This window comes from Ursus arctos, unplaced genomic scaffold, assembly GCF_023065955.2.
Source record: "Ursus arctos isolate Adak ecotype North America unplaced genomic scaffold, UrsArc2.0 scaffold_26, whole genome shotgun sequence".
In the NCBI taxonomy this organism is placed as follows: domain Eukaryota; kingdom Metazoa; phylum Chordata; class Mammalia; order Carnivora; family Ursidae; genus Ursus; species Ursus arctos.
In genome coordinates this window covers 38,496,965-38,520,641 of record NW_026622941.1, presented here as the reverse complement: position 1 = coordinate 38,520,641, position 23,677 = coordinate 38,496,965, and the positions used below count along the sequence as shown (strand labels likewise).

The 23,677-nt window shown below is 56.2% G+C and overlaps 1 protein-coding gene across 1 annotated transcript in view; it reads left to right on the top strand.

Annotated features, from left to right (window-relative positions):
- The window catches only part of COL2A1 (collagen type II alpha 1 chain), a 30,175-nt gene extending 14,588 nt beyond the window's left edge, over positions 1–15,587 (top strand). Inside the window, exons 17-53 of the mRNA XM_057318811.1 lie at positions 139–192; positions 1,399–1,497; positions 1,791–1,835; positions 1,929–2,027; positions 2,208–2,261; positions 2,629–2,736; positions 3,115–3,168; positions 3,250–3,348; positions 3,495–3,548; positions 3,989–4,087; positions 4,472–4,525; positions 4,884–4,937; positions 5,276–5,329; positions 5,520–5,573; positions 5,803–5,847; positions 6,006–6,104; positions 6,327–6,434; positions 6,722–6,775; positions 7,050–7,103; positions 7,439–7,492; positions 7,808–7,861; positions 8,170–8,277; positions 8,876–8,929; positions 9,369–9,422; positions 10,201–10,362; positions 10,556–10,663; positions 10,888–10,995; positions 11,313–11,366; positions 11,542–11,649; positions 11,876–11,929; positions 12,086–12,193; positions 12,445–12,498; positions 12,901–13,008; positions 13,365–13,653; positions 14,112–14,299; positions 14,506–14,748; positions 15,248–15,587. Of these exons, the coding sequence (XP_057174794.1) occupies positions 139–192; positions 1,399–1,497; positions 1,791–1,835; positions 1,929–2,027; positions 2,208–2,261; positions 2,629–2,736; positions 3,115–3,168; positions 3,250–3,348; positions 3,495–3,548; positions 3,989–4,087; positions 4,472–4,525; positions 4,884–4,937; positions 5,276–5,329; positions 5,520–5,573; positions 5,803–5,847; positions 6,006–6,104; positions 6,327–6,434; positions 6,722–6,775; positions 7,050–7,103; positions 7,439–7,492; positions 7,808–7,861; positions 8,170–8,277; positions 8,876–8,929; positions 9,369–9,422; positions 10,201–10,362; positions 10,556–10,663; positions 10,888–10,995; positions 11,313–11,366; positions 11,542–11,649; positions 11,876–11,929; positions 12,086–12,193; positions 12,445–12,498; positions 12,901–13,008; positions 13,365–13,653; positions 14,112–14,299; positions 14,506–14,748; positions 15,248–15,394 (3,396 nt within the window). The 3' untranslated portion in view covers positions 15,395–15,587. The remainder of the gene's footprint in view (positions 1–138; positions 193–1,398; positions 1,498–1,790; positions 1,836–1,928; positions 2,028–2,207; positions 2,262–2,628; positions 2,737–3,114; positions 3,169–3,249; positions 3,349–3,494; positions 3,549–3,988; positions 4,088–4,471; positions 4,526–4,883; positions 4,938–5,275; positions 5,330–5,519; positions 5,574–5,802; positions 5,848–6,005; positions 6,105–6,326; positions 6,435–6,721; positions 6,776–7,049; positions 7,104–7,438; positions 7,493–7,807; positions 7,862–8,169; positions 8,278–8,875; positions 8,930–9,368; positions 9,423–10,200; positions 10,363–10,555; positions 10,664–10,887; positions 10,996–11,312; positions 11,367–11,541; positions 11,650–11,875; positions 11,930–12,085; positions 12,194–12,444; positions 12,499–12,900; positions 13,009–13,364; positions 13,654–14,111; positions 14,300–14,505; positions 14,749–15,247) is intronic.
- Positions 15,588–23,677: the final 8,090 nt, after the last annotated feature.

Genomic DNA, 23,677 nt, shown 5'->3' with positions numbered 1-23,677 from the left:
GGACCCGGAGGCACAAGGGATGCAGAGCCAGATCAGTACAGGGTGGGGAGGAGTGTGAGTGTGGGGTGGCTCACTCTGGGGGCTGGAGAAGTACTACCCGGAAACGGCATTCCCCATCCCCCTCCTTCCTTCCTCCAGGGTCCCGTGGGTCCTGCCGGCGGTCCTGGCTTCCCTGGTGCTCCCGGGGCCAAGGTACGTGCCCTGCCCCTTTTCCCATGTTCTTGCCGACTGCCCCCTGGACGGTCCCCCTGCCCTTCTGAGGGGTGTCTCCCAGCTCCACCCACCGCTGCTCTCCATGGAGGCGGGGAAGGGCCAGGCGTTTCACAGCCCCCCCTGGCATGATACAGAGCTGGGGTACAGTTACAGCTTGAGATTGGGGGAAGGCAGAAAACGATGGGGAGACACGGGAGATCTGGGAGGGAGCAGAAGACCAGGACCCAGAGGGGAGAAGGCAAAGCTCAGCAAACTCTAGAACCAGGAGGGAGCTGGAGGACGTGGGCAAGGAGATGGCTCCGAGCGTCCCCGTCCCCTGCATCAGTGTGGGGGAGTGGGGGTTCCCTAGGGTTCACAGGGGCCAGTGGGAGGCCAGCCAGTCCAGGAAAGGCCCCTGTGGCCCAAGCGGGGTGCCGGCACTCACGTTCCCTGGGAGTCCTCTCTGGAGACCGAGGCCGAGCCCCCATGTGCTCACTGGCATCGGGTTGCCTTCCCTCCCCGGCGTTTCCACGGCAACCAGACAGTGTCTGAGGCCCGGGAGCTGGGTGAAGGAGACCCATTGTGAAGGGGGACAGCGGAAGGTGAGGGGGCCCGACCTTTAGAGAGAATAATTACACAAGCGAGGGGAGCATGCTCCCAGGAGAAACCCGAGGAGGCCCTGCCCTGCCTCCAGGTCGGTGGTGCTCCCCAGGGCCCTCGCCGGGTCACACGCCGGAGTCGGCCACTCAGCCCTTTCAGGACAAAAGGGAAAGGAGAAGCAGGGGCCAGTTTGGGGATTAGAACCGGACCGTGGCAGAGCCGGGCCATGGCGAGTGTGGCGCTCGTCCCAAGTGTGGCTTGCTTTTGCCCTCCAGCCGCCCAGGCCCAGCCTGACGCCAGCGGCCTCCGTGTCCTCGGGAAAGGCACTAGGTGGCCGGGGGAGGTGACGGCTGCCCACCTTGGTTGCCCGTCCATCAGCCCACCCCCAGCACGGCCTGCCTGAGGGGCGCCCGGGGTGGAGGAGGAGGGGTGGGGGCAGGGGCAAGCTCACTCGGGGGGCTCTGTGGGAACACGCGGGGAGCACGCCTGCACACGGCACGGTGGCTGCCCCTGTGTGACTCAGCTTGCCAGGGCGTGCCTGTCGCTGGCCCGTGAGGGGTCTGTGCCCCCGTCTTCTCCTGCTTCCACTCCTCTGTCTCCGCCCAGGGTGAAGCTGGCCCCACTGGTGCTCGTGGTCCCGAAGGCGCTCAAGGTCCTCGTGGCGAACCTGGTACTCCTGGGTCCCCCGGGCCGGCTGGTGCCTCCGTAAGTGCGGCTTCCCTTTGGCCCGGAACACCTGGGGTCTGTGGCCCAGGCACTCTTGACTCTGTTTACCTCTGAGAGAAGTGGGGCCCTGATCAGAGCCCCACCCACCAAACCTTCATTTTGGCCCAGCACTTGCATCCTGAGCTCCAGGGACACATCTCCCTCCAACCCCGACCTCCCCTTGACACAGCCAGCAGGACCACGTCTACAATGCACGGCCCTGGGAGGGCTGCGGGGTGGCTGGGGCGTATTCTTTGCTGCTTAGTTTATAATGACACCAACTCCTTTTCCAGGGTAACCCCGGAACTGATGGAATTCCCGGAGCCAAAGGATCTGCTGTGAGTGTGGCCCTGGGACTTGGCTCCCGCAGGTAGCGTCCGTCCCTCCTTGCCCCCTCCCCTGATGCCCCTCTCTTCTACTCATGCTGACAGGGTGCTCCTGGCATTGCTGGTGCCCCCGGCTTCCCTGGGCCCCGTGGTCCACCTGGCCCTCAAGGTGCAACTGGGCCTCTGGGCCCGAAAGGTCAGACGGTAAGGGCCAGAATGAACCCCAAGGCCTACCAATACCCCTGGAGTCAAACCCCGCCACCCTTCCTTCCTGCTCTCACACCAGTGTCCTTTGCGGGGGGGTGCCTTTAAGGGTGTCTGGGGTGGTGGGGGCAGGGTCTGTGGGGAAAGCCCAGTGCGAGAATCTGCTCTCTCTTTCCCCAGGGCGAGCCTGGCATTGCTGGCTTCAAAGGTGAACAAGGCCCCAAGGGAGAACCTGTGAGTATCTGCCCCCAGCTCTCAGGCCCAGGGCCACCCCCAGCCCACGGCCCTGCTCCTCTGTAGCCCTGTCCCCTAACCTGGGACCTCTCAGGTTGTGCCTGGAGGAGGGGCCATAACAGCTTGAGAAACCGATGCAGCTTAAGTCCCATCTTTGGTTTGACCAACCTGAACAGCTTCAGCTTTCCACCCTCTCTCTTCCCACCGGCCACTTCTACTCTCCCTGGGCCGATCCTTTGTGGCCCCTCTTCCCCAGTCCCCCAGCTCTGAAACAATAGCCAAGGCTGCTTCCTCCACCTGCCAGGCCAGTGACGGACCGGGCGCCAGGTGAAGACTCACGCTGTTTCTCTTTTGTGTTGGTTCTCAGGGCCCTGCTGGTCCCCAAGGAGCCCCTGGTCCTGCTGGTGAAGAAGGCAAGAGAGGTGCCCGTGGAGAGCCTGGTGGCGCTGGGCCCGTTGGTCCCCCCGGAGAGAGAGTAAGTGGGCTGGGAGTCCCCACTGTCTGTGGGGTGTGTCCTGGATGTGGACACTGAGTCTCCATGGCTCTGTGTTCTGGCCAAGTCCGGTGGCCTTTCTGAGTATCAGAGTCCTCTCTTCTCCACTCACCGCCATGGGGACAGGAAGCCCTCCTTATTTGTGCCCCCCACCCCAGGATGGCATGAAGCAGTTTGAGCTACTGCCCGGGACAGGCCCGAGAAGTTAATCTCTCGGAGTCTCGCCGGCCGTGGCTACTGCCCCACAGAAATGGTTTGTGGGTTGGTGGGATGGATCCCCTGAAGCCGGGCGAGGCTGTCTGTATGGCTGGGTCAGGGCCATTTTAACTCACTACCCGTCCTCCTTCCCCTTCCTTCTAGGGTGCTCCTGGCAACCGTGGTTTCCCAGGTCAGGATGGTCTGGCAGGTCCAAAGGTGAGTGGGGGAAGAGGGACTGGGGTCCCTGCGTTGTTGGTCAAATGGCCTCCTGCTGACTCCCCGCCTCCCCTTGTGTAGGGAGCCCCTGGAGAGCGAGGGCCCAGCGGCCTTGCTGGTCCCAAAGGAGCCAACGGTGACCCTGGCCGTCCTGGAGAGCCTGGCCTTCCTGGAGCCCGGGTGCGTAGCAGAGCTGCTTCTGCTCTGGGCTCTGAGCCAAGTCCTCGTACCCTCCCCCACCTGCTCCCTCCAACCCTGTGCGGCCAGGGTTGGGAGGACCTGGGACCTTCCCTGATAACCACCCTCTCTCTCTCCCCTGAACAAAGGGTCTCACTGGTCGCCCTGGTGATGCTGGTCCTCAAGGCAAAGTTGGTCCTTCTGTAAGTCTCCCGTCTGGGGCTGTTGGGAGAGTTGGGCGGGTGATACCCGTGGGGAGGCAGGTGGTACGGGAGACCGGAGTTTGGGTGGGGGCAGCGTGTGAATTTTGAGAACTGGGGAGAGGGGCAGATGGTAGGCATCGGGCCAGGTGTGGAGCTCAGAAGATGCCGCCCTCTTGTGCATTTGGGCCTTGCCTTGGAGGAAAGCAAAGCCCGGGGTGCGCTTCTAGGGGTAACACTTCTCATTTAAGCTGCGCCTTGCTGCTCCCAGGGCCCGCATGTGTGGTGTGGGCTGCTGGTCGAAACCTTGGTCAAGCCCACATGCCGTGCGTCTGGCTGTTGCCCTGCCCTGTGCCTGCCGATGCTGTGGGCACTTAGGAGATGCTGGATGGACGGATGTGGTCGGAGTGTCTGTGTTCTGACAACGCTGTCCTCTCTTTCAGGGAGCTCCTGGTGAAGACGGTCGCCCTGGTCCTCCAGGTCCTCAGGGCGCTCGTGGGCAGCCTGGTGTCATGGGTTTCCCTGGCCCCAAAGGTGCCAACGTAAGTCACAACCTGCCCTTCCATTTCCTTCCACACTGTGCTACCTCCCTCCCCGCCCCCTGAAGAGAGGATTGGCTCCTTAATAGAGTTATCCCACGGGCAGTGACAAGCAGAAGCCCCAGGGCCATGGGCAGCTTGGGCCTCCGTGTCCTGCAGGAGTGCATGTGATCTGGGGAGACTGGGGCCCCCGAGAGCTCAGGGCCTCAGCCATAACATCGTCCCCCGGGGCAGTGCTGTCACACTCCCGAGCATAAGAGAGGGTGCGGATACTCGGCTCGAGCTTTCGCTGTCCATCGGGCTATGGCCCCAAGCCCCGTCTCCCCAGCCCGCTCTGCCCCCCACCCCCAAAACCCTCCCGTCATGGTCCTGCCCTCTTTCCTCCAGGGCGAGCCTGGCAAGGCTGGTGAGAAGGGACTGCCCGGCGCTCCTGGTCTGAGAGTAAGTAGCCTGCCTCGCTCCCTCCTGGCCGGACACGTGCGAGGGGAGCCGCATCCCTCGGCATGCTCCTGGGGCCCCTCGTCCGCAGCGGGGATTCCTGGGGCTGAGCCACACAGAGCCCACACGGAGAGACTTCTAGCTGCTGTAGGTCAGCAGCCCAGGGAGAGGAGGAAGCCTCCCATGCTGAGGAAGACTGGGAAAAGGAGGGGCCCAGGGAAAGAAGGGGGTAGAAATGGAATTCGGGTTGGGGGATCATGGAGGTCTGGAATCTCTGGGCCACCAAGTGTACTTGCTCAGCCCTGGGGTCTGCAGAACGGAAGGACATGTGTCATGCCATCCTCCTTCATCTCCCCTCCAGGGTCTTCCTGGCAAAGACGGTGAGACAGGTGCTGCAGGACCCCCCGGACCCGCCGTAAGTACCTGGTAGCCTCTCAGGCCGCCCTGTGGGCATGGGGGTGGTGGCGCGAGGCCGGGGCGCCTCAGGCCCGCCTCACATCGGGCTAATAGCTGAGGATCTGGGCTCCTCTGGGACACCAGACCCACCCTCAGCCAAGGCAGTGTGGACCCCACGCTGTCCCAGGGGTGCAGGCCATTGGTGGGAGAGCAGCAAGGGAAGCACGCGTACGCTGTTTCTTGGGCAGTGCCGGACGGGGTCTGGGCAGCCCTCCTGCTGCCACCGCAGTCCCCTCTGGCCGAGGCTCTCCGATTCTCCGCAGCACTGGCTCAGGTCACCTTTGCCTCTCTCTGCAGGGACCTGCTGGTGAACGAGGCGAGCAGGGTGCTCCTGGGCCATCTGGGTTCCAGGTAGGTGGCTGCACTGGGCCCACTCTTCAGTTCCTTCCATGCCCAGGCCGCTGTGGGCAGCAGCGGGCACTCCTCCCGAGGGGGACGGGGCAGGGGGCTTCGCTACAGGCCTGGCTCCTGTCCCCGTGCTGGGGCTCCCCGGAGGGCTGGGGCAGTAAACTCTGCTAATGCATGTCACTCTGCCCTCTAGGGACTTCCTGGCCCTCCTGGTCCCCCAGGCGAAGGTGGAAAACCAGGTGACCAGGTGAGTACGGGGCTCTTTGAACCTGCAAACCGTTCAGATGGGAAGATCTCTTCTGATGCCCAGGAGGCGAGGGCAGGAGGGCACTAGGGGCCCCGTGAGGCTGGGAACGTCTGGGGCCACATCCCAGCCTCCACGGAGGACAGTCTGAGCTCAGCCTCCAGTGCGCGGGGGGTGGGGGTGGGGGACAGAAAAGCTTATGCTCTCTCACACATCTTCCTTTGTTCCCCAGGGCGTTCCCGGTGAAGCTGGAGCCCCCGGCCTCGTGGGTCCCAGGGTGAGTGTCGGCCACTTCTGGTGGTCCCCTCGGGCCTGCCCTTTCCCTGTGCCCTTCTGCCAGTGCACCCTGTAGCACTCTGCCCGCCACCCCCCCTGCTTTTCCCTGGGCCTCTGCCCCCTCTCTCTTGCTTGATTGCTCCACGGTCTCTGTCACAGGGCGAACGAGGTTTCCCAGGCGAACGAGGCTCTCCCGGGGCCCAGGGACTTCAGGGTGCCCGTGGCCTCCCCGGCACTCCTGGCACGGACGGTCCCAAAGTAAGTGAGGCTGTTGGGGTTGTATGGGCCAGCCTAGGAGGCCTGCTGAGGGAGGGGGAGGAGGAATGGGAGGGGCTCAGGAGGAATGAAGATCGGAGGGGCGCAGGTAGAAGACAAGACAAAGGAGGTCTGGCAGAGGAGGAAGGGAAGGAAAGAGGGGCGTGGGTGCTGGGGTCCTAGGCAGGTGCTGCCCACCACAGACTCCCTCCCCCCACCCGACAGGGCGCATCTGGCCCAGCTGGCCCCCCTGGGGCTCAGGGCCCTCCAGGTCTGCAAGGGATGCCCGGTGAGAGAGGAGCAGCTGGCATCGCTGGGCCCAAGGGAGACAGGGTGAGTACCAGCTTGACCGTGTCTCCCCCAAAGCTGCGCTTCCCCACCCACACTCCCCCTCCACTCTCCCCGTAGCACCCGGGTGGGGAGGTCCCTAGCTAACCCTCTTGAGGATCTTGGAGACCCCTCTGGGCTTCTGTTTGCCTCCCCCCGCCCCCATCTCACTCCTCTCTCTCACCCTGAACCCACAGCGAATCCTGTTGGGTGGGGGCTGAGCTCTGCCCGGAGCCTCAGGGAGGGTGAGGCTGACTGGAGTCCTGAGGTGGCCCGTCTTCTCTATCCCACAGGGTGACGTTGGTGAGAAAGGCCCCGAGGGAGCCCCTGGAAAGGACGGTGGACGAGTAAGTGGATGCCGGTTGTGGGCGCCCCACAAATCCAGTGGGCTGCTGGGTCTCTAGCCCGGCACTCTGGGGACAGGAGGGCGGTGTGTGAGTGCAGACTGGCAGCTCTGGGGACTCTCCCAACAAAACTGGGGCAACAGGGCGAGAGGGCATTCTGGGGGCCGTGGGAGGGTGCGCCAAGGTCCACTGGGTGCGAGGGCCTAGACTCCGTGCCGGGCTCCCAAGGCCCTGGTCAACTCTCTGTCTCCCTCACCTTGGTCTCCTTTCTCCCCAGGGCTTGACTGGTCCCATTGGCCCCCCTGGTCCCGCTGGTGCCAATGGTGAGAAGGTGAGTTCCTCTCTCTGGCCCGCCTCCCCCTCATCTCCTGCCAGGGGTGCTGTCTCTCGTCCTCACTCAACAACTGGCACACTCCTGCCCACTGGGGGCTGCGAGCAGTGAGGGGCAGGGGTCTTCTCGAGAGCAGAGTCACTGGCTGCGCGCCCTGTCCCGTGGAGCCCAGGCGGGGAGCGGGCTGGGCGGCAGAGCTCCTGGGAAGGCCAGCCTAAAGCAACAAGGCGAAAACAGGCCATCCCTTGTGAGCCCTCCGGGATGCACTTTGCTCTTGAAGGGCCCCGCCCTGACCCCCATCCCTTATCCGTTGCCCCCCCCCCACCCCACCTCAGGGAGAAGTTGGACCTCCCGGTCCTGCAGGAGCTGCTGGTGCTCGCGGCGCCCCGGTGAGTCTCTGCCCTGGAACCTGGCCCGCTGTGTCTGGGGGTGGGAGGAGAGATGAGAAGGAAGGGAGAAGGCCTGTCCTCTCCATGGTGTGGTCGAGGTAGAGGGCCTTCAGGTCGCCAGATCCTCTGACCAAGAGAGGCTTTCTGACTCGGGTCCCTTGTTTAGGACAGGGCTTCCCGGAGGCTACTTTTGGGGGTCCTCCCTCTGGGGTGGCTCTGCAAGGGCTGGGCGGGGCCAGAGGGCTCTGGCTTAGAGGAGGGGACAGAAGCAGGCGGGCGTGGGGCCTTACCTCTCCTGGGCCCCTTCTCTCACAGGGTGAACGCGGAGAGACTGGACCCCCCGGGCCCGCTGGATTCGCAGGTCCTCCCGTGAGTGTCCACCCACCTTCCCAGCCCTCCACTCAGGCCAGCTCGAAACATGGCGGCACCTTCCAGCCTGTGGGGGCGGGAGGGGCAGAATCTAAAGAAGATGGAAGCGGCCTCTTCCTTCTCTCCTTGCACCTCCACTCTGACCTCACAATCCCATCTTAGAGCAGCCTTCAGGCCATGGTGGACACCTGCTCGCTGGCTTGCTCACTGTCCCACCCACTCACACACCCAGGGCTGCTGGCCCTTTTGGAAGAACCTGGAGTATTTGGCTTGCCTCTCATTCTCCCGCTTCCTCCTTCTTGGAACAGGGTGCTGACGGCCAACCAGGTGCCAAGGGCGAGCAAGGAGAGGCTGGCCAGAAAGGTGATGCTGGTGCCCCGGGTCCTCAGGGCCCCTCTGGAGCTCCCGGGCCTCAGGTGGGTAGCAGTGAGCTCCCCCAGGAACTATTCCCATGGGGCAGGGATGTCTGGGTGCAGGGTGAGGGGTACAGACAGGCAGAGAATGGCCGGGAGGCCTGGGTGTAGGCCCCCCCGAGTTTCAGCCTCTCGGCCTGGCAGACGCTGCCCCAGCCACAGAAAGGAGAGGCTGTGGGCAGGAATCTCTACTCAGGGACAAAGGTTCTAAAGGAGCTAAATTGACCTTCATTGTCTTGGGGGTAGGATGTGGGGGCCAGCAGACAGACAGAGGGTGCAGGCTGAGGACAGAGAGAGCCTGGGACCCAGCAGCCAGGCTCCTGGGGAGGGACTGGGGAGACGTTGGCCCAGCTCTGCAGATGCCGGATAGGCCTTTCCTCCCTGAGGTCTCCTAGAACGTGAGTCTCTCTCAGAGGGGGTGGCAGGCCCATCTGTGACGGCTTCTCCAGGCTGGGCTTTTAGTGCCAAGAAGGCCACATCTTTGAAAACCTAGCCCTCAGGAGTCCGTTGTTGAGGGTTCCAACAGGCCCTACGCCCAGAAGCCCATAGCCCCTCTCTGGGTGACCAGTCCTCACTGTGTCCCTCCCTCCTTCCTTCCCAGGGTCCTACTGGTGTGACTGGTCCTAAAGGAGCCCGAGGTGCTCAAGGCCCCCCGGTGAGTGAGGTCCCCATGCCCACCAGGTGGGGTGGAGGGTACTGTGGGGACAGCAGGGTCTCATGCCTCCACTCTGGCCTCATCTCACGAAGAACGCCTGGCCAGAGGCTCCCACGCTGGTGTTCTGGGATTGGCTCACCTTCTTTCTCAGCATTGCTTTTGCCCCAAGGCTGAGCCCATCCCACAGCCTCGTGGGGGACAGGAGCCCTCTCTGCTGGTGTGCAGTGGTCCTGGGAGGTCTCTGGCCCTAGGCAGCCCCCTGCAGGAGCTGGAGGCAGGGAAGCTGCAGCTTCCGGACCGAGGGCCAGACCCACGGGCCCTCTTCCTTGCTAGCTCTCCTTGCCCCTTTCCATACCAGCCTCTGAGACCCTTCTGCCCTTCTGATCCGTGGGCCTCCTGAGGGCCTGAGGGATTCAGGGCCTGTCTTGTCCCCACATAGGGAGCCACCGGATTCCCTGGAGCTGCTGGCCGCGTCGGACCCCCAGGCTCCAATGTAAGTGGCGTCCCTAGCTGGTTCCTACCTGCCTCCTGGCACGAGAGGCACAGATGGGGGGTGGAGAGTCTGGTACAGCCCCCCCAACAGGGAACCAAAGAGCCCAGGTTGGCTTCCATCCCTTCGGAGCTGTTCCCACTCCTGGGACGAGTAGTTAATTGGTCACGGGGACCTGTTCTCCTTGTAAACAGCTGGGAGCAGAGGGGCTGTGACCCTCTTGCTGGCCAAGGGCAACCGTCCCTGCTGACTTGGGCTCGAACCTTCAGGCTTCTGGCTCGGGGGGCAGGACAGGCTGGCACCATTGCCTTGCACGTTCTTGAGCACGTTCCGTGTTCCTGGCCTGTACAAACTCTGCACCTCGCCCCGCGGGCTTTTGCTGCGGAGGGAGGAGCGACGGTGAAAAAAAGTCACCCGGCTTGCCACCAGCGAGTGCAGAGGGAGCGGGGCGGGGGGCGGGGGGCGGGGGCAGAGGCTCAGGGGTTAGTGCAGCCAGGTTTGAGCGGTTCCTCCCAGCACAGTGGGATTGAGGCCGAGAGGAAGCAGGCAGGAGGAAGTCCAAGTAGATCAGAAACAGCAAATGCAGGGGCTGGAGAAGCCAGGGCTGGCTGTTCACAGCTCCACAGGGGAGAGAAGATGGAAGAGGTGCACTGGGGTGGAGGTCAGGCTGTCCTTCACGTGGGGGGAGCCCCAGGGGATTGGCTAGCCCTGGGCCACAGCAGCTTTGGCAGCCTGGATGGAGCAGGGTGAGAGTTCTCATTTCTTACATCTGCTCTTCTAGGGAAACCCTGGGCCCCCTGGTCCCCCTGGTCCTTCTGGAAAAGATGGTCCCAAAGGTGCTCGAGGAGACAGCGGCCCGCCTGGCCGTGCTGGTGACCCTGGCCTCCAAGGTCCTGCTGGACCCCCTGGCGAGAAGGGAGAACCTGGAGATGATGGTCCCTCTGTAAGTCCCTCACAGGCCCGGCCCAGGGAGTCTTTGGAGCTCACAGAGCCCAGAGTGGAAAGGGACGCCGGGGAGGGGCTGCTGCCGGGCGGGAAGAGGGCTGGTTCCTGCGGATGGCAGCCAGGCTGGGTGTGGATGGCTGAGCCCCTCCAGGTCAGAGCTCACGTTCTCACTCCTGCCTCCCCTCTCTTAGGGTCCCGATGGTCCTCCAGGTCCCCAAGGTCTGGCTGGTCAGAGGGGCATCGTCGGTCTGCCCGGGCAGCGTGGTGAGAGAGGATTCCCTGGCTTGCCCGGCCCATCGGTGAGTGGAGGAGGCCCCTTCCTCTGGGGAGCCGGGGCTCTGCACGCCGTGCTCGTGGGGCGGTGGCCTGGCCTCCGCAGAAGCAGCGCTGCCCTCTGAGGCTTCCACCCACTCGGCACCCTCCGAACTCACCCTCTGTCAGCCCTTTCTTTAGAAAGGCTCAGCAGGTCCTGGGCCGGGGTTCTTTGAGTGCACACTCATCGTCCCTGTCGCTGTCCCTCCAGGGTGAGCCTGGCAAGCAGGGAGCTCCTGGTGCATCTGGAGACCGAGGTCCCCCCGGCCCCGTGGGTCCTCCTGGCCTGACCGGTCCTGCTGGCGAACCTGGACGAGAGGTGAGCAGCGGGAGCCGTGGTGGGTGACCCTTACCAGGGAGAGGCATGCCGGGCCAACCAGGCCCAGTCCTGGTGTCCTGGAGGGGGGGATGGCGGGACGGCCTGCTAGGCCCAAGTGCCTGGTTGCGATGGGAAGTTGTGACGGTGGGAGGAGAGGGCACGGAGACTAAGAACCGGTGCAGGGGGAGGAAGGCAGAAGGAAGCTTGGGCAGCTGGATGGAAGGGCACAAGCCTGGGGCTCCCGAGGCAGGGATGGGCGAGCAGGGTGGGAGCCAGGCAGGGGCAGCTTTCATGGTGTCTTGTTTCCCCTTACCCAGGGAACCCCTGGTGCTGATGGCCCCCCTGGCAGAGATGGTGCCGCTGGAGTCAAGGTGAATATTGGGGTGTCTCTGTGTGCAGTGGGGCAGGGAGGACATTCTGTCAGACCTACCAGGTCAGCCTGGGGTGGCAGGTTGGAATCAGAGTCTTGTCTCGGTTTGGAAGGACATTTTCTCCATGTCTCTCCTGGAACATTCCGCTCTAAGCCTGTGACCTCTCTCCTGACAGGGTGATCGTGGTGAGGCTGGTGCTGTGGGTGCCCCCGGAGCCCCCGGGCCCCCTGGCTCTCCTGGCCCCGCTGGCCCAATTGGAAAGCAGGGAGACCGAGGAGAAGCTGTGAGTATCCTTAATTCAGTAAAAGCTGGAAGTGGAAGAGGGTGGCCAAGTGAGCTGGGAGCTCACCCACTGTCTGCCTGATCCCCAGGCCCTGGAGGCACCCCTGGGCCCGGGAGGTCTCTGGGCCGTGGGAGCAGCAACCTCAGTGCCCAGCCCAGGACAGATGCAGAGGGGGCCCTCCCTGTCCTGGCTCTGCTCTGACACGTTCCCACTCTCTCCCTCACAGGGCGCACAAGGCCCCATGGGTCCCGCAGGACCGGCTGGAGCCCGGGGAATCCCAGTGAGTATCTGCACGTCCTCTGTTGGGCTCTTGACGGGCGCAGGTTTGGAGGACAGTGGGGGTCCCATGGATCCGGGGACTCCTTGGCTCAGGGGAGGCCAGCAGCCTGCTCCTGCCTGGCCAACCTGACCCAACCTGTGTCTGTCTTGTTCCCAGGGCCCTCAAGGTCCCCGGGGTGACAAAGGAGAAGCTGGAGAGGCTGGCGAGAGAGGACTGAAGGGACACCGTGGCTTCACCGGTCTGCAGGGTCTGCCCGGCCCTCCTGTGAGTGTTGCTGTCTGTGCATAGCTCCCCAGGCCTCCTGCTGCTCAGAGCCCACTTGAGTGTACCAGGGGCTAAGTCAACTTGGGATCATCCTGGGAAATTCCCAGGACTTCCTCCTCCCTCCAACCTTGAGGAAGTGGAAAGGGAATGGAGTAGGACATGTCACATGTATATTCGAGAAGGCCTCTCACCCTGGAAGATGGGGCCCTGTCTGTGCTGACCTCTGACCTTTGCCTCTTCCTTTTGCACAGGGTCCTTCTGGAGACCAAGGTGCTTCTGGTCCTGCTGGTCCTTCTGGCCCTAGAGTAAGTGAGATGGAGTGAGCCCTTCCTCGGGGGGTGGGGAGGGCAGGCACTGGCCAGGCGTTCTGGCGGGGAGGGAAGACTCAGGCTCAGGGGGTCTCACTCGGCAGCGGGGACAGTACTGGCTCGGGGTCACCGGGGCCAGAAAAGCACCAGAGTCCACAGGCTGGGTGAACATGACAACAGCTCCTGGCTGTCAGGCCCCCTGGGAATGGGATTTGACAAGGAGGAGCTCGGGATGGTAGGCGAGCTGCGAGGCCACCCTGCTGGTTCTTAGCCAAGCGGAGACCAGGCTGGGCTCTGTGAGGAGAAGCGTGAAGCTGCGGGGCTTCACGTCAGGACGGCTACCTGAGTGGCCACTCCCAACCGCCCCTTCGGTGACGGCTCTTCTCTCCTGGTCTGCAGGGTCCTCCTGGTCCCGTCGGTCCCTCCGGCAAAGATGGTGCTAATGGAATCCCTGGTCCCATCGGACCTCCTGGTCCCCGTGGACGTTCAGGCGAAACTGGCCCCGCGGTAAGTGTCCCGACTCCTTCCCCGCTCTCTGGGCTGTCCCCAGCATCCAGGAGGCTTGCGTGCTCTGGGGCCAAGGGCCTCTTTCAGGGCATCAGCCGCAGCTAAGGATGATGGCGTCCTTTACCCTGGGTCTTCCTGGGAGGTTCAAAGGGTCCGTGCTTGGTACTGAGACACAGAAGAGAGGGGCTGATGCAGAATAGGGAAGCTGCAGGATTTTCTTGGTCCTGGCCTGCCGCACCCCTCCCCCGCCCACAGGACTGGAAGAAGACACTCTAGCATATTCTAGCAGGTGGAGATGTACCCAGGAGGGGCATATCCCCACAATCCCCGGCTAATTGTTATGTTTCCTGCTGCAGGGTCCTCCTGGAAACCCCGGACCTCCTGGCCCTCCAGGACCCCCTGGCCCTGGCATTGACATGTCTGCCTTTGCTGGCCTTGGCCAGAGAGAGAAGGGCCCTGACCCCCTGCAGTACATGCGGGCTGACCAGGCAGCCGGCGACCTGAGACAGCATGATGCCGAGGTGGACGCCACGCTCAAGTCCCTCAACAACCAGATTGAGAGCCTCCGCAGCCCCGAGGGCTCCCGCAAGAACCCCGCTCGCACCTGCCGGGACCTGAAACTCTGCCACCCTGAATGGAAGAGCGGTGAGCCTGCCGGACGGGACCCCTGGCCCCAGAGAGTAGGAAGTCAGCCCACGGGGTGGGTGGGAGGAGGCATCGCTTAGCATAGAGCAGAGCCAGGCCTGGAAGGTGCCAGCAGATGGCCACTCCTCCATCCCACAGCAAAGAAAGTGCAGCCCTGGCTCCTGTCCTGCCATGGCCACAGGGCAGATGTGACGTCAGGGGAGAGCTCCGTCCACCAGGCAGGCCCTGCTCCTGCCCTTTGGCTTGCACCCCTGTTTAGCCCTGGGCTTTCCCGCCCAGGTCTCCTTACTCCTGGATCCCTGCATCTCCCCTCCCTTTGGCTACACGTGGCCCTCACCACCTGTGCCTCTGCCCCTTGTGTCCCCGTAGGCCTTTCTGTCTCTCCCAGGCAGCCCTGGCCCTCTTGGTTGGGTCTGCCTAGCTGAGTCCTCATGGGGTATCGCCTCCTCCCCCTGCAGGAGACTACTGGATTGACCCCAACCAGGGCTGCACCTTGGATGCCATGAAGGTTTTCTGCAACATGGAGACTGGCGAGACCTGCGTCTACCCCAACCCAGCGAACGTTCCCAAGAAGAACTGGTGGAGCAGCAAGAACAAGGACAAGAAACACATCTGGTTTGGAGAAACCATCAATGGTGGCTTCCACGTGAGTGCCTGGCCGCTCTAGGCCAGAGACGGCGCCTCGAAACCTTTCTCTTCGTGCTCCCTCCGAGTTGATGGCACCCCACCCACACACTCACCCGCTTTCTTTGAGGCTTAAGAGGAAGGAGAGGGGAGGGACAGTAGTTCTAACCGTGATCCCAGTGGACGCTGCCCCTGGGCCTCTCACACCACTGCTCTCTGCCCTAACAGTTCAGCTACGGTGATGACAACCTGGCTCCCAACACTGCCAACGTCCAGATGACCTTCCTGCGCCTGCTGTCCACCGAGGGCTCCCAGAACATCACCTACCACTGCAAGAACAGCATCGCCTACCTGGACGAAGCCGCCGGCAACCTCAAGAAGGCCCTGCTCATCCAGGGCTCCAATGACGTGGAGATCCGGGCCGAGGGCAACAGCAGATTCACGTACACCGTCCTGAAGGATGGCTGCACGGTGAGTCAGGCTGGCTGGGGCCTCCAGAGACGGGCTGCCTGAGGCCTGGGGCTCGGGCTGCGGCAGGCCAAGGGCGGGTCCACAGCTGGTGTCAGGCCCAAAGCGATGGGACCCTCAGAGGTGTGAGCGTGAGGGGTTAGGCAGAGAAGACAGGCAGAGTGACCGGTGAGGGAGGGGTGCTGTTCCATCTTCTTCACTCCCTTGGCTCAGGGGAAAGAAGCCCTACCCGGCATGTCCAGTTACCCTTGTAGGAGTGTATTCATGTGGCGTGTGTGGGTCGGCCCACGGGCTGGAGGAAGAGAGGCTCGCTGTGGGGGAGGGAAGGACAGCGTGGAGGGGGCCTTGCTGGCAAGGACAGGAGTTGTGGAGGGGGCTCTGGCAAGCCAAGGAGAGGTCAGGGGAGCCCCTGAGCGTGTTTCATACTTTGTGCTCCATGAGGCTCAGCTTTGGGATCCTGGGCAGCTGGCACTGGACAGTGTCTCCTCTCTTTTTTCCCTAGAAACACACCGGTAAGTGGGGCAAGACTCTGATCGAGTACCGGTCACAGAAGACCTCGCGCCTCCCCATCATTGACATTGCGCCTATGGACATAGGAGGGCCCGAGCAGGAATTTGGTGTGGACATAGGGCCTGTCTGCTTCTTGTAAAAACCCGAACCCACAAACAACACAATCCATTGCCAACCCAGAGGACCCAAGTACTTTCCAGTCCCAGTCACTCTAGGGCTCTGCACTGAATGGCTGACCTGACCTGATGTCCATTCATCCCACCCGCTCACAGTGTGGACTTTTCTCCCCTCTCTTTCTAAGAGACCTGAACTGGGCAGACTGCAAAATAAAATCTCGGTGTTCTATTTATTTATTGTCTTCCTGTAAGACCTTTGGGTCGAGGCAGAGGCAGGAAACTAACTGGTGTGAGTCAAACGCCCCCTGAGTGACTGTCCCCAGCCCAGGCAAGAAGAGCCCCTTCAGGTGCCGGGCGCAGGAACTGTGTGTGTCCTACACAATGGTGCTATTCTGTGTCAAACACCTCTGTATTTTTTAAAACGTCAATTGATATTAAAAACAAAAAAATTATTGGAAAGTACATATTGACCTGTGTTTTGTTCTTTATTTTCCCTTAGTCTTTGATTCTGTAGGCGTGACCATTTGGTCATCCTAAGGCCTTCTTTTATTGACTTCTCAGCCAGGAGGGAGGACCGTAGAGTCATACTGCCTGGTTTAGGGACCTCACACGCGCACGCACACACACACACACACACACACACGCGCGCGCACGCCTCTTTTTGTAACCTTCGCACTGCATGGAACCCAGGAGGGAACCGGGACCAGAGGCCAAGATTTGGGAAGGGGGGCAGAAAATAGAGGACTGGCCTTGTTCTTGAGTAAACACAAAACACAACTCTAGGGCCTGGAGATGGGACACTGTGTGGGCTGCCTCTTACTGGACGGGGGAGATCAGAGATGCTCCCGAAGGAGGGGGGAAGGTGGGGAAGATGGGTGGGGAGCAAGTCCACAGGGACCTGGGATAAGTGCATGCGATCGGCCAGTCTTGGTGATCTGTTCGTCTGTGTCTTCCTCTGAGACTTTTAGGTCGAGGGGGAAGTGTTACATGCTTGCCCCCACCCCTTATTCCATTTTCCTGCCCCCTCCTCTGGCCCTCCCTTCTCTACTTCCTGGGCCTGCACTTAAAGCTTCCATGGACTTCCTCTCAACACCAGCTCTATGAATGGATAGCCTCCCATTTCTCCCTACCATCAGGAGTCCCTTGCTTTCCAATGACTCCTGTGTGGCACAACGAGGAAACAGTCACCTTCCCTACCAGAGGGCACGATGGTGATGATGTGTGAAGTGGGTGGGAGACACGAAACCTATCAAAATCAACACCAGTAGTTCATAAAATTCATTTCAAAAGTTACCTGGCACTGCTGATAAACCAGAGGACCATCTCTTTCTCTGCCCGTCTCCCATCCCTGCCTCTCTGTTCCTCCAGGTGAAGATAGATGGCTTTCCTATTAAAGAAACAAGAAAAAAATACTTAAGACATTTTTGTTGGACTTGTTTGTATTAATATTCAACTTATAGTGTAAACTGTGTTCAACGAAGTATCTTAGGGCTAATTCATGACAAACTAAGAGAGTAAGATGAAAACATAAGTGAAAATACCAAACTAGAAAAACTATCTCATAACATAACCCTTCCAACCTGCCAAGAGAGCTAACGCGGGCAAGGGGAGAGCAGTGGGGTATCCGGCTGCTTCTGAAAACTTCTTAGACAAAGGTGGAGCTGAGAGGCGGCACTGGGCCCCACCCTGTAGCTGCCCTCCATGAACTCACACTGAAAGCCTGTGCCAGCTTCATCTGTGGTCAAAGCAAAATGTACAGCCTTGGCTGCCAGTGCCGTGCTACCTACCCCTGCTCCCTCGTCCCAACTTAGCCTAGAGGGAAGGTGAGAAAAACCAGCTTTATTACTAATTCCCATGATCCCTGATGCCCCAGGAAAGGCAAAAGCTCTCTCTGCTGAGAAGAGCCTCTCCTGACCCCGGCACAATTGAGTAGACAGACCTGGCTTACTAAGATGAGATCCCCCGTATCCATAAAAATGTATGGCATTAAAAGGCTTTAACTAGGAGATGAAGCTCAGACTTCCTCAAGTCACCTGGATCCTGGATAAATTATAATTTCTGAAATTGGTTCCCCTTCTGACCATGTGAAGGAACACAGAATGTTAAGAGTGCTGTCAAGGTGAGGAAGAATCTTCCTTATAGTTACTTCTGGGGAAGACTGCAGAGTAAGAGGACCCTAAGCTCACCCTGTCCCACAGATACATCTAGAAACACCCACATCACTGTAAATAACCCAGAAAATGACACAAATAGCAGAAGAAGAGACTCTCCATAGCTAAATGTAAAGAGGCCACATCGGAAATGGTAGAAAGGGCCAAGATGTGGTCCAGAGCTAAACAGATTTATAGGACTGTCCATGGGAGGGAGGGACACCAGGGGCATGGACAGGGGAGAGAACAGACCCTCACATCAGAAATCCCAGGCAGGGGAACTTGCAAAGGGAAAACAAATTCCCATAACATTTGGCTTTGAAAACCACAGGGGCAAAACTTTGTAGTTCTTACAAAGAACTTAAAGAGACACCCTTAAAGAGACAGCACACAAACAGCCCTGCTGAGATACAGCATAGAAGCAGTAGTTTGAAAGATGCCTGGGGTATATGGGAGGGAGATTTGTTCACTAATCTCAGAGCATGTGCTGGCAGAGCGGGGATCTTTGGGAGACTTCTCTAGGAACAAAGGAGCTGGCAGGCAGCAATTCCTTCCCCTGCCTCCCAGCCTAGACACAAAGACACCTGAGGGAACCAGTGTGACATCAACATTCTGAACCCAGCTTGCTAACAATGTCCCCACCCCAGTGTTCTCCTGTGGACATGCCCCCTCCAACCTGGCTGGCCTTGGCCAGAGTTTTGGGCAGCTACATATCCTCTCCCACAGTGGAAGGGTGGAAAAGTTACTGGCTATGAGCCCTGCTCCCATCCTGTCCTGTGGACCTGCCCCCTCCAATACACCCTTGGCCAGAGGCCATCCAAAGTGGTGCCTCAAGCCTGGCAGTGTGCAAGCAGCGCCCACAGGGCCCAGCATCACTCCAGAGTGACTCCTGCTCTGGGGGACGGGGAAGATAACCACACACACCAGTCCTACTGTGGCCTCAGTAGTGGGTTGGGGGCAGATAGCTGATGTGATTGCTGACCTCACCCACCAATGAAAGCTTCTCAAGGGACAACACAAGGAAAACACCCTGCAGTCTGGTGCTATGACATCTCTGCAAACATCTAGACTAACTCAAGGCCAAGGTGGCCCCAGACTGGCCCACTAACAACACAGGGACCAAACCCTACCCATAACAGGCAAAGAGAGACATTGCAGATGACTGGGCTGAAGGCAAACGTGGCTCAGCCATAACAGCAGGACTCATGTAAAACACATAGGAGAACCCCCCCGCCCCCATGAAGCACCAGGTTCTGGTGAACAGAGGACATTGCACTGCAGGGCACTATAGGACCTCTTCTTCATAAGGCCACTCCTTTCAAGAGCAGGAGACATAGCAGAAACAGACACAGACAGTTAGACAAAACGAGCAAAGGGATATGTCCCAAATGAAAGATCAGGACAAAATCACAGAAAAAGGGCTAAACAAAATAGAGATAAGTAGTATGACTAAGAGAGAATTTTAACTAATGGTCATAAAGATACTCACGTACTGAGAAAAGAGTGAAGGATCTCAGTGAGACCCTTAACAAAGAAATAGAAAACATAAAAAAGGAACTAATCAGAGTTGAAGAACTCAACAACTGAAATTAAAAATACACTACATGGAATAAATAGTAGACTAGAGGAAGCAGAAGAAAGAATCAGCAACCTGAAGGAAAGAGTAATGGAAAGCAAGAGAGCTGAATGGGAGGGGGGAGTGAGTGGGGGGGAGAGAGAGAGGGAGAGAAAACAGACTTAGGGAACTCAGTGACTCTGTCAAGCATAACATTCGCATTATAGGTATTTCAGAAGGAGAATAAAGGGTGCAGAAAAGCTGAAGAAATAGCTGAAAACATTCTGAATCTGGAGGAAGGAAACAGAAATCTAGATCCAGGAGGCAAAGAGAGCTCCCAACAAAATCACCCAAGAAGGTCCACACTGAGACACGTATTAATTAAAATGGCAAGAAGTAGTAATAAAGAATTTTAAAAGCAGCAGGAGAAAAGCAAAGCTATGTACAAGGGAAACCCCATAAGGCTATCAAGGGACTTTTCAGCAGAACTTTTGTAGGCCAGAAGGGAGCAGCATGATATATTCAAAGTGTTGGAAGAAAAATCCCTGCAGCCAAGAATATTCTATACATCAAGGCTATCATTCAGAATAGAAGGAGAGATAAAGAGTTTCTCAAAAAACCAAAAGTTAGGGGCACCTGGGTGGCTCAGTCAGTTGAACATCTGACTCTTGGTTTTGGCTCAGGTCATGATCCAGGGTTGTGAGATGGAGCCCTGCGCTGGGCTCTGTGCTCAGCAGGGAGTCTTCTTGAGATTCTCTCTCTCTCCCCCTTTCCCTCTCACCCCCACTCTCTCTCTCTAAAAAAATAAAAATAAAAATAAATCTTAAAAAAACAAAACCCAACCCAAACCCCAAAAGTTAAAGGAGTTCATGACCACTAATATTACCTATATAATACATTAGGACCTATAATAAATATTGAAGGGAACTCTTTGAGTGGAAAAGAAAGACCATAAATAGGAAGAAAAAAAGTAGGAAGCACAAAAGCAATAAAAATAGGTATATCTGTAAAAATCAGGCGATTCACAGAACAAAAGGATACAAAGTAATGACACCATAGACCTAAACTGTGGGGTCTGGGGAGAGGAGTAAAGAACGGGTCCAAACGTAAGCAAACATCAACTTAATATAGACTCCTATATGCACAAGACATTACAGACAAACCTAATGGTAACCACAAATAAAAAACTACTGACAGATACACAAACAATAAAGAGAAAGGAATCCAAGTATATCATTAAAGAATGCAAGCAAACCGTGAAAGAGAGCAAGAAAGGAACAGAGAAGAACAACAAAAATAAATATAAAACAAGCAACAAAATGGCAAAACGTATATGCCTATCAATAATGACTTTGACTATAAACGGACTAAATGTTCCAATCAAAAGACATAGCGTGATGGAATGGTTAAAAAAGCAAGACCCATCTATTTGCTGCCTACAAGAGACTCAGTTCAGACCTAAAGATACATGCAGACTGAAAGTGAAGGGATGCAAAAGCATTTATCAGCCAAATGAAAGTGAAAAGAAAGCTAGAGTAGCAATACTTATATCAGACAAAATAGACTTATGAACAGACCGTAACAAGAGACAAAGAAGGACGCTACATAATCATAAAGGGAACAATTCAACAAGAAGATACAACAACTGTAAATATTTATGCACCCAACACACAAAGTAGCTCGTAACAAACGTACAGGAAGTAATTAAGAGTAAGACAATAATAGAGGACGTTAACAACTCACTTACCTGAATGAACAGACCGTTCAAACAGAAGATCAACAAGGAAACAGCTTTGAATGACACATTGGACCAGATGGGTCTACCAGATATACTCATTACACACCATCCTGAAACGGCAGAACACATACCCCTTTCCGGTGCTCAAGGAACATTCTCCAGAACAGGCACATATTAGGCCACAAAGCCAGCCTCAATATAGTCAAGACCAAAGTCATGCCATGCATCTTTTCCGACCACTTTGCTATGAAACTAGAAAGCAACCCCAAGAAAAATATCTGGAAAGAACACAAATACATAGAGATTAAATAACACTCTACTAAACAGTGAAGGGTCAACCAAGAAGTCAAAAAGGAAATAAAAAAAATACATGGAGACAATCAAAACACAATGGTCCAAAATCTCTGGGATGTGGCAAAAGCTGTTTTTAACTTTTAAGATTTTATTGATTTGGCGGAGGGAGAGCATAAGCAGAGGGAGAGGCGGGCAGAGCAGGCGAGGGCCAAACAGGCTCCCCACTGAACAAGGAGCCCAATGTGGGACTTGATCCCAGGACCCAGGGATCATGACCTGAGCCAAAGGCAGACACTTACCTGACTGAGCCACCCAGACATCCCCGCAAAAGCTGTTCTAAGAGGGAAGTTTATAGCAATACAGGCCTACCTCAAGAAGTGACAAAAATCTCAAATAAACAACCTAACCTTGTACCTAAAAGAGCTAGAAAAAGAAGAAAAACCCAAAACCAGCAAAAGGGAGGAAATAATAAAGATTAGAGCAGAAATAAATGATATAGAAACTAAAAAAACCCCAACAGATCAGTGAATTCAGGAGCCGGTTTTTTGCAAAGATCAACAAAACGGATAAAACCTCTAGTTAGAGTCACCAAAAAGGGAGGGAGGGAGGGAGAGAGTGACAGGCAACCTAAATAACAAAATCACTAATGAAAGAGGAGAAATAATGACCAACACCACAGAAATACAAACAATTTTAACAGAATATTTTGAAAACCTATATGCCAAAAAAATGGACAACGTAAAGAAATGGATAAATTCCTAGACACACATAACCTCCCAAAACTGAAGCAGGAAGAAACAGAAAATTTGAACAAGCCAATTACTAGCAATGAATTGAATCAGTAATAAAAAAACTCCCAAAAAACAAAAATCCAAATAACCAGACAACTTCATGGGTGAATTCTACCAAACATTTGAAGAAGGGTTAATATCTATTCTCAAACTATTCCAAAAACTAAAAGAGGAAGGAAATCTTCCAAATTCATTCTGTGAGGCTAGTATTACCCTGATACCAAACCCAAATATAGACACCAGAAAAAATGGGAACTACAGGCCAATATCTCTCCTGAATATAGATGCAAAAGTCCTCAACAAAATATTAGCAAACCAAATCCAACAGTACGTTACAAAAATACACTACGATATTTATTCCCAGGGTGCAAGGGTGGTTCAATATTCACAAATCAATCAAGGTGATACATTACATCAACGGAAGAAAGGATAAAAGCCATATGATCATTTCAATAGATGCAGAAAAAAAGCACATGACAAAGTATAACACCCTTTCACGATAAAAATCCTCTGCAAAGCAGGGCTACAAGGAACATACCTCAATTTAATAAAGGTCGTATATGAAAAACCCTTAGCCAACATCGTACTCAATGGGGAAAAACTGAGGACATTCCCCCAAAGGTCAGGAATAAGACAAGGATGTCCACTCTCAGCACTTTTCTTCAACATAGTACTGGAAGTCCTAACCACAGCAATCAGACAAGAAAGAGAACTGAGGCATCCGTATTGGTAACGAAGAAATTAAACTGTCACTATTTGCAAATGACATGATAGTGTATACAGAAAACATGAAAGACCTCACCAAAAAACTACTAGAACTGATAAATGAATTCAGGAAAATCACAGGATACAAAATCAATGTGTAGAAACCCATTGTATTTCCTTTTTTTTTTTTTTAAGATTTTATTTATTTATTTGAGAGAGTGAGAGAAAGCGCAAGCTGGGGGAGGGGCAGAGGGACAGGGAGGAGCAGACAGGGACCCCGATGTGGAACTTGATTCAGGACTCTGGGACCATGACCTGACCTGAAGGCAGATGCTTAACCAACTGAGCCACCCAGGTGCCCTGCCGTTGCATTTCTATACACTAATAATGAAGCAGCAGAAAGTGAAATTAAGAAAGCAATCCCATTTACAACTGCACCAAAAAAAATAAAACATCTAGCAATAAACTTAACCAAAGAGATGAAAGAGCTATACTCTGAAAACTATAAAGCCCTGACAAAAGAAATTGAAGATGACACAAAGAAATGGAAAGATATTCCATGCATAGATTGGAAGCACAAATATTCTTATAATGTCTGTACTACCCAAAGCAATCTACAGATTTAATGCAATCTCCATTAAAATACCAATAGCATTTTTCACAGAACCCGAACAAACAATCCTAAAATGTATATGGAACCACAAACGATCCCAAACAGCCAAAGCAATTCTGAAAAAGCAAAGCAAAGCTGGAGGTTTCACAGTTCCAGACTTCAACTCATATCATAAAGCTTGTAGTAATCAAACCAGTATGATACTGGCAGAATAACAGACACAGAGATCAATGGAACAGAGTAGAAAACACAGAAATAAACCCACAAATATATGGCCAATTAGTCTCTGACAAAGGGGGAAGGAATATCCAACGGGAAAAAGACAGTCTCTTCAACAAATGTTGTTGGGAAAACGGATCAGCGACATGCAAAAGAATGAAACTGGACCACTTTCTTACACCATACACAAAAATAAACTCAAAATGGATTAAAGACTTAAGTGTGAGACCTGAAACCATAA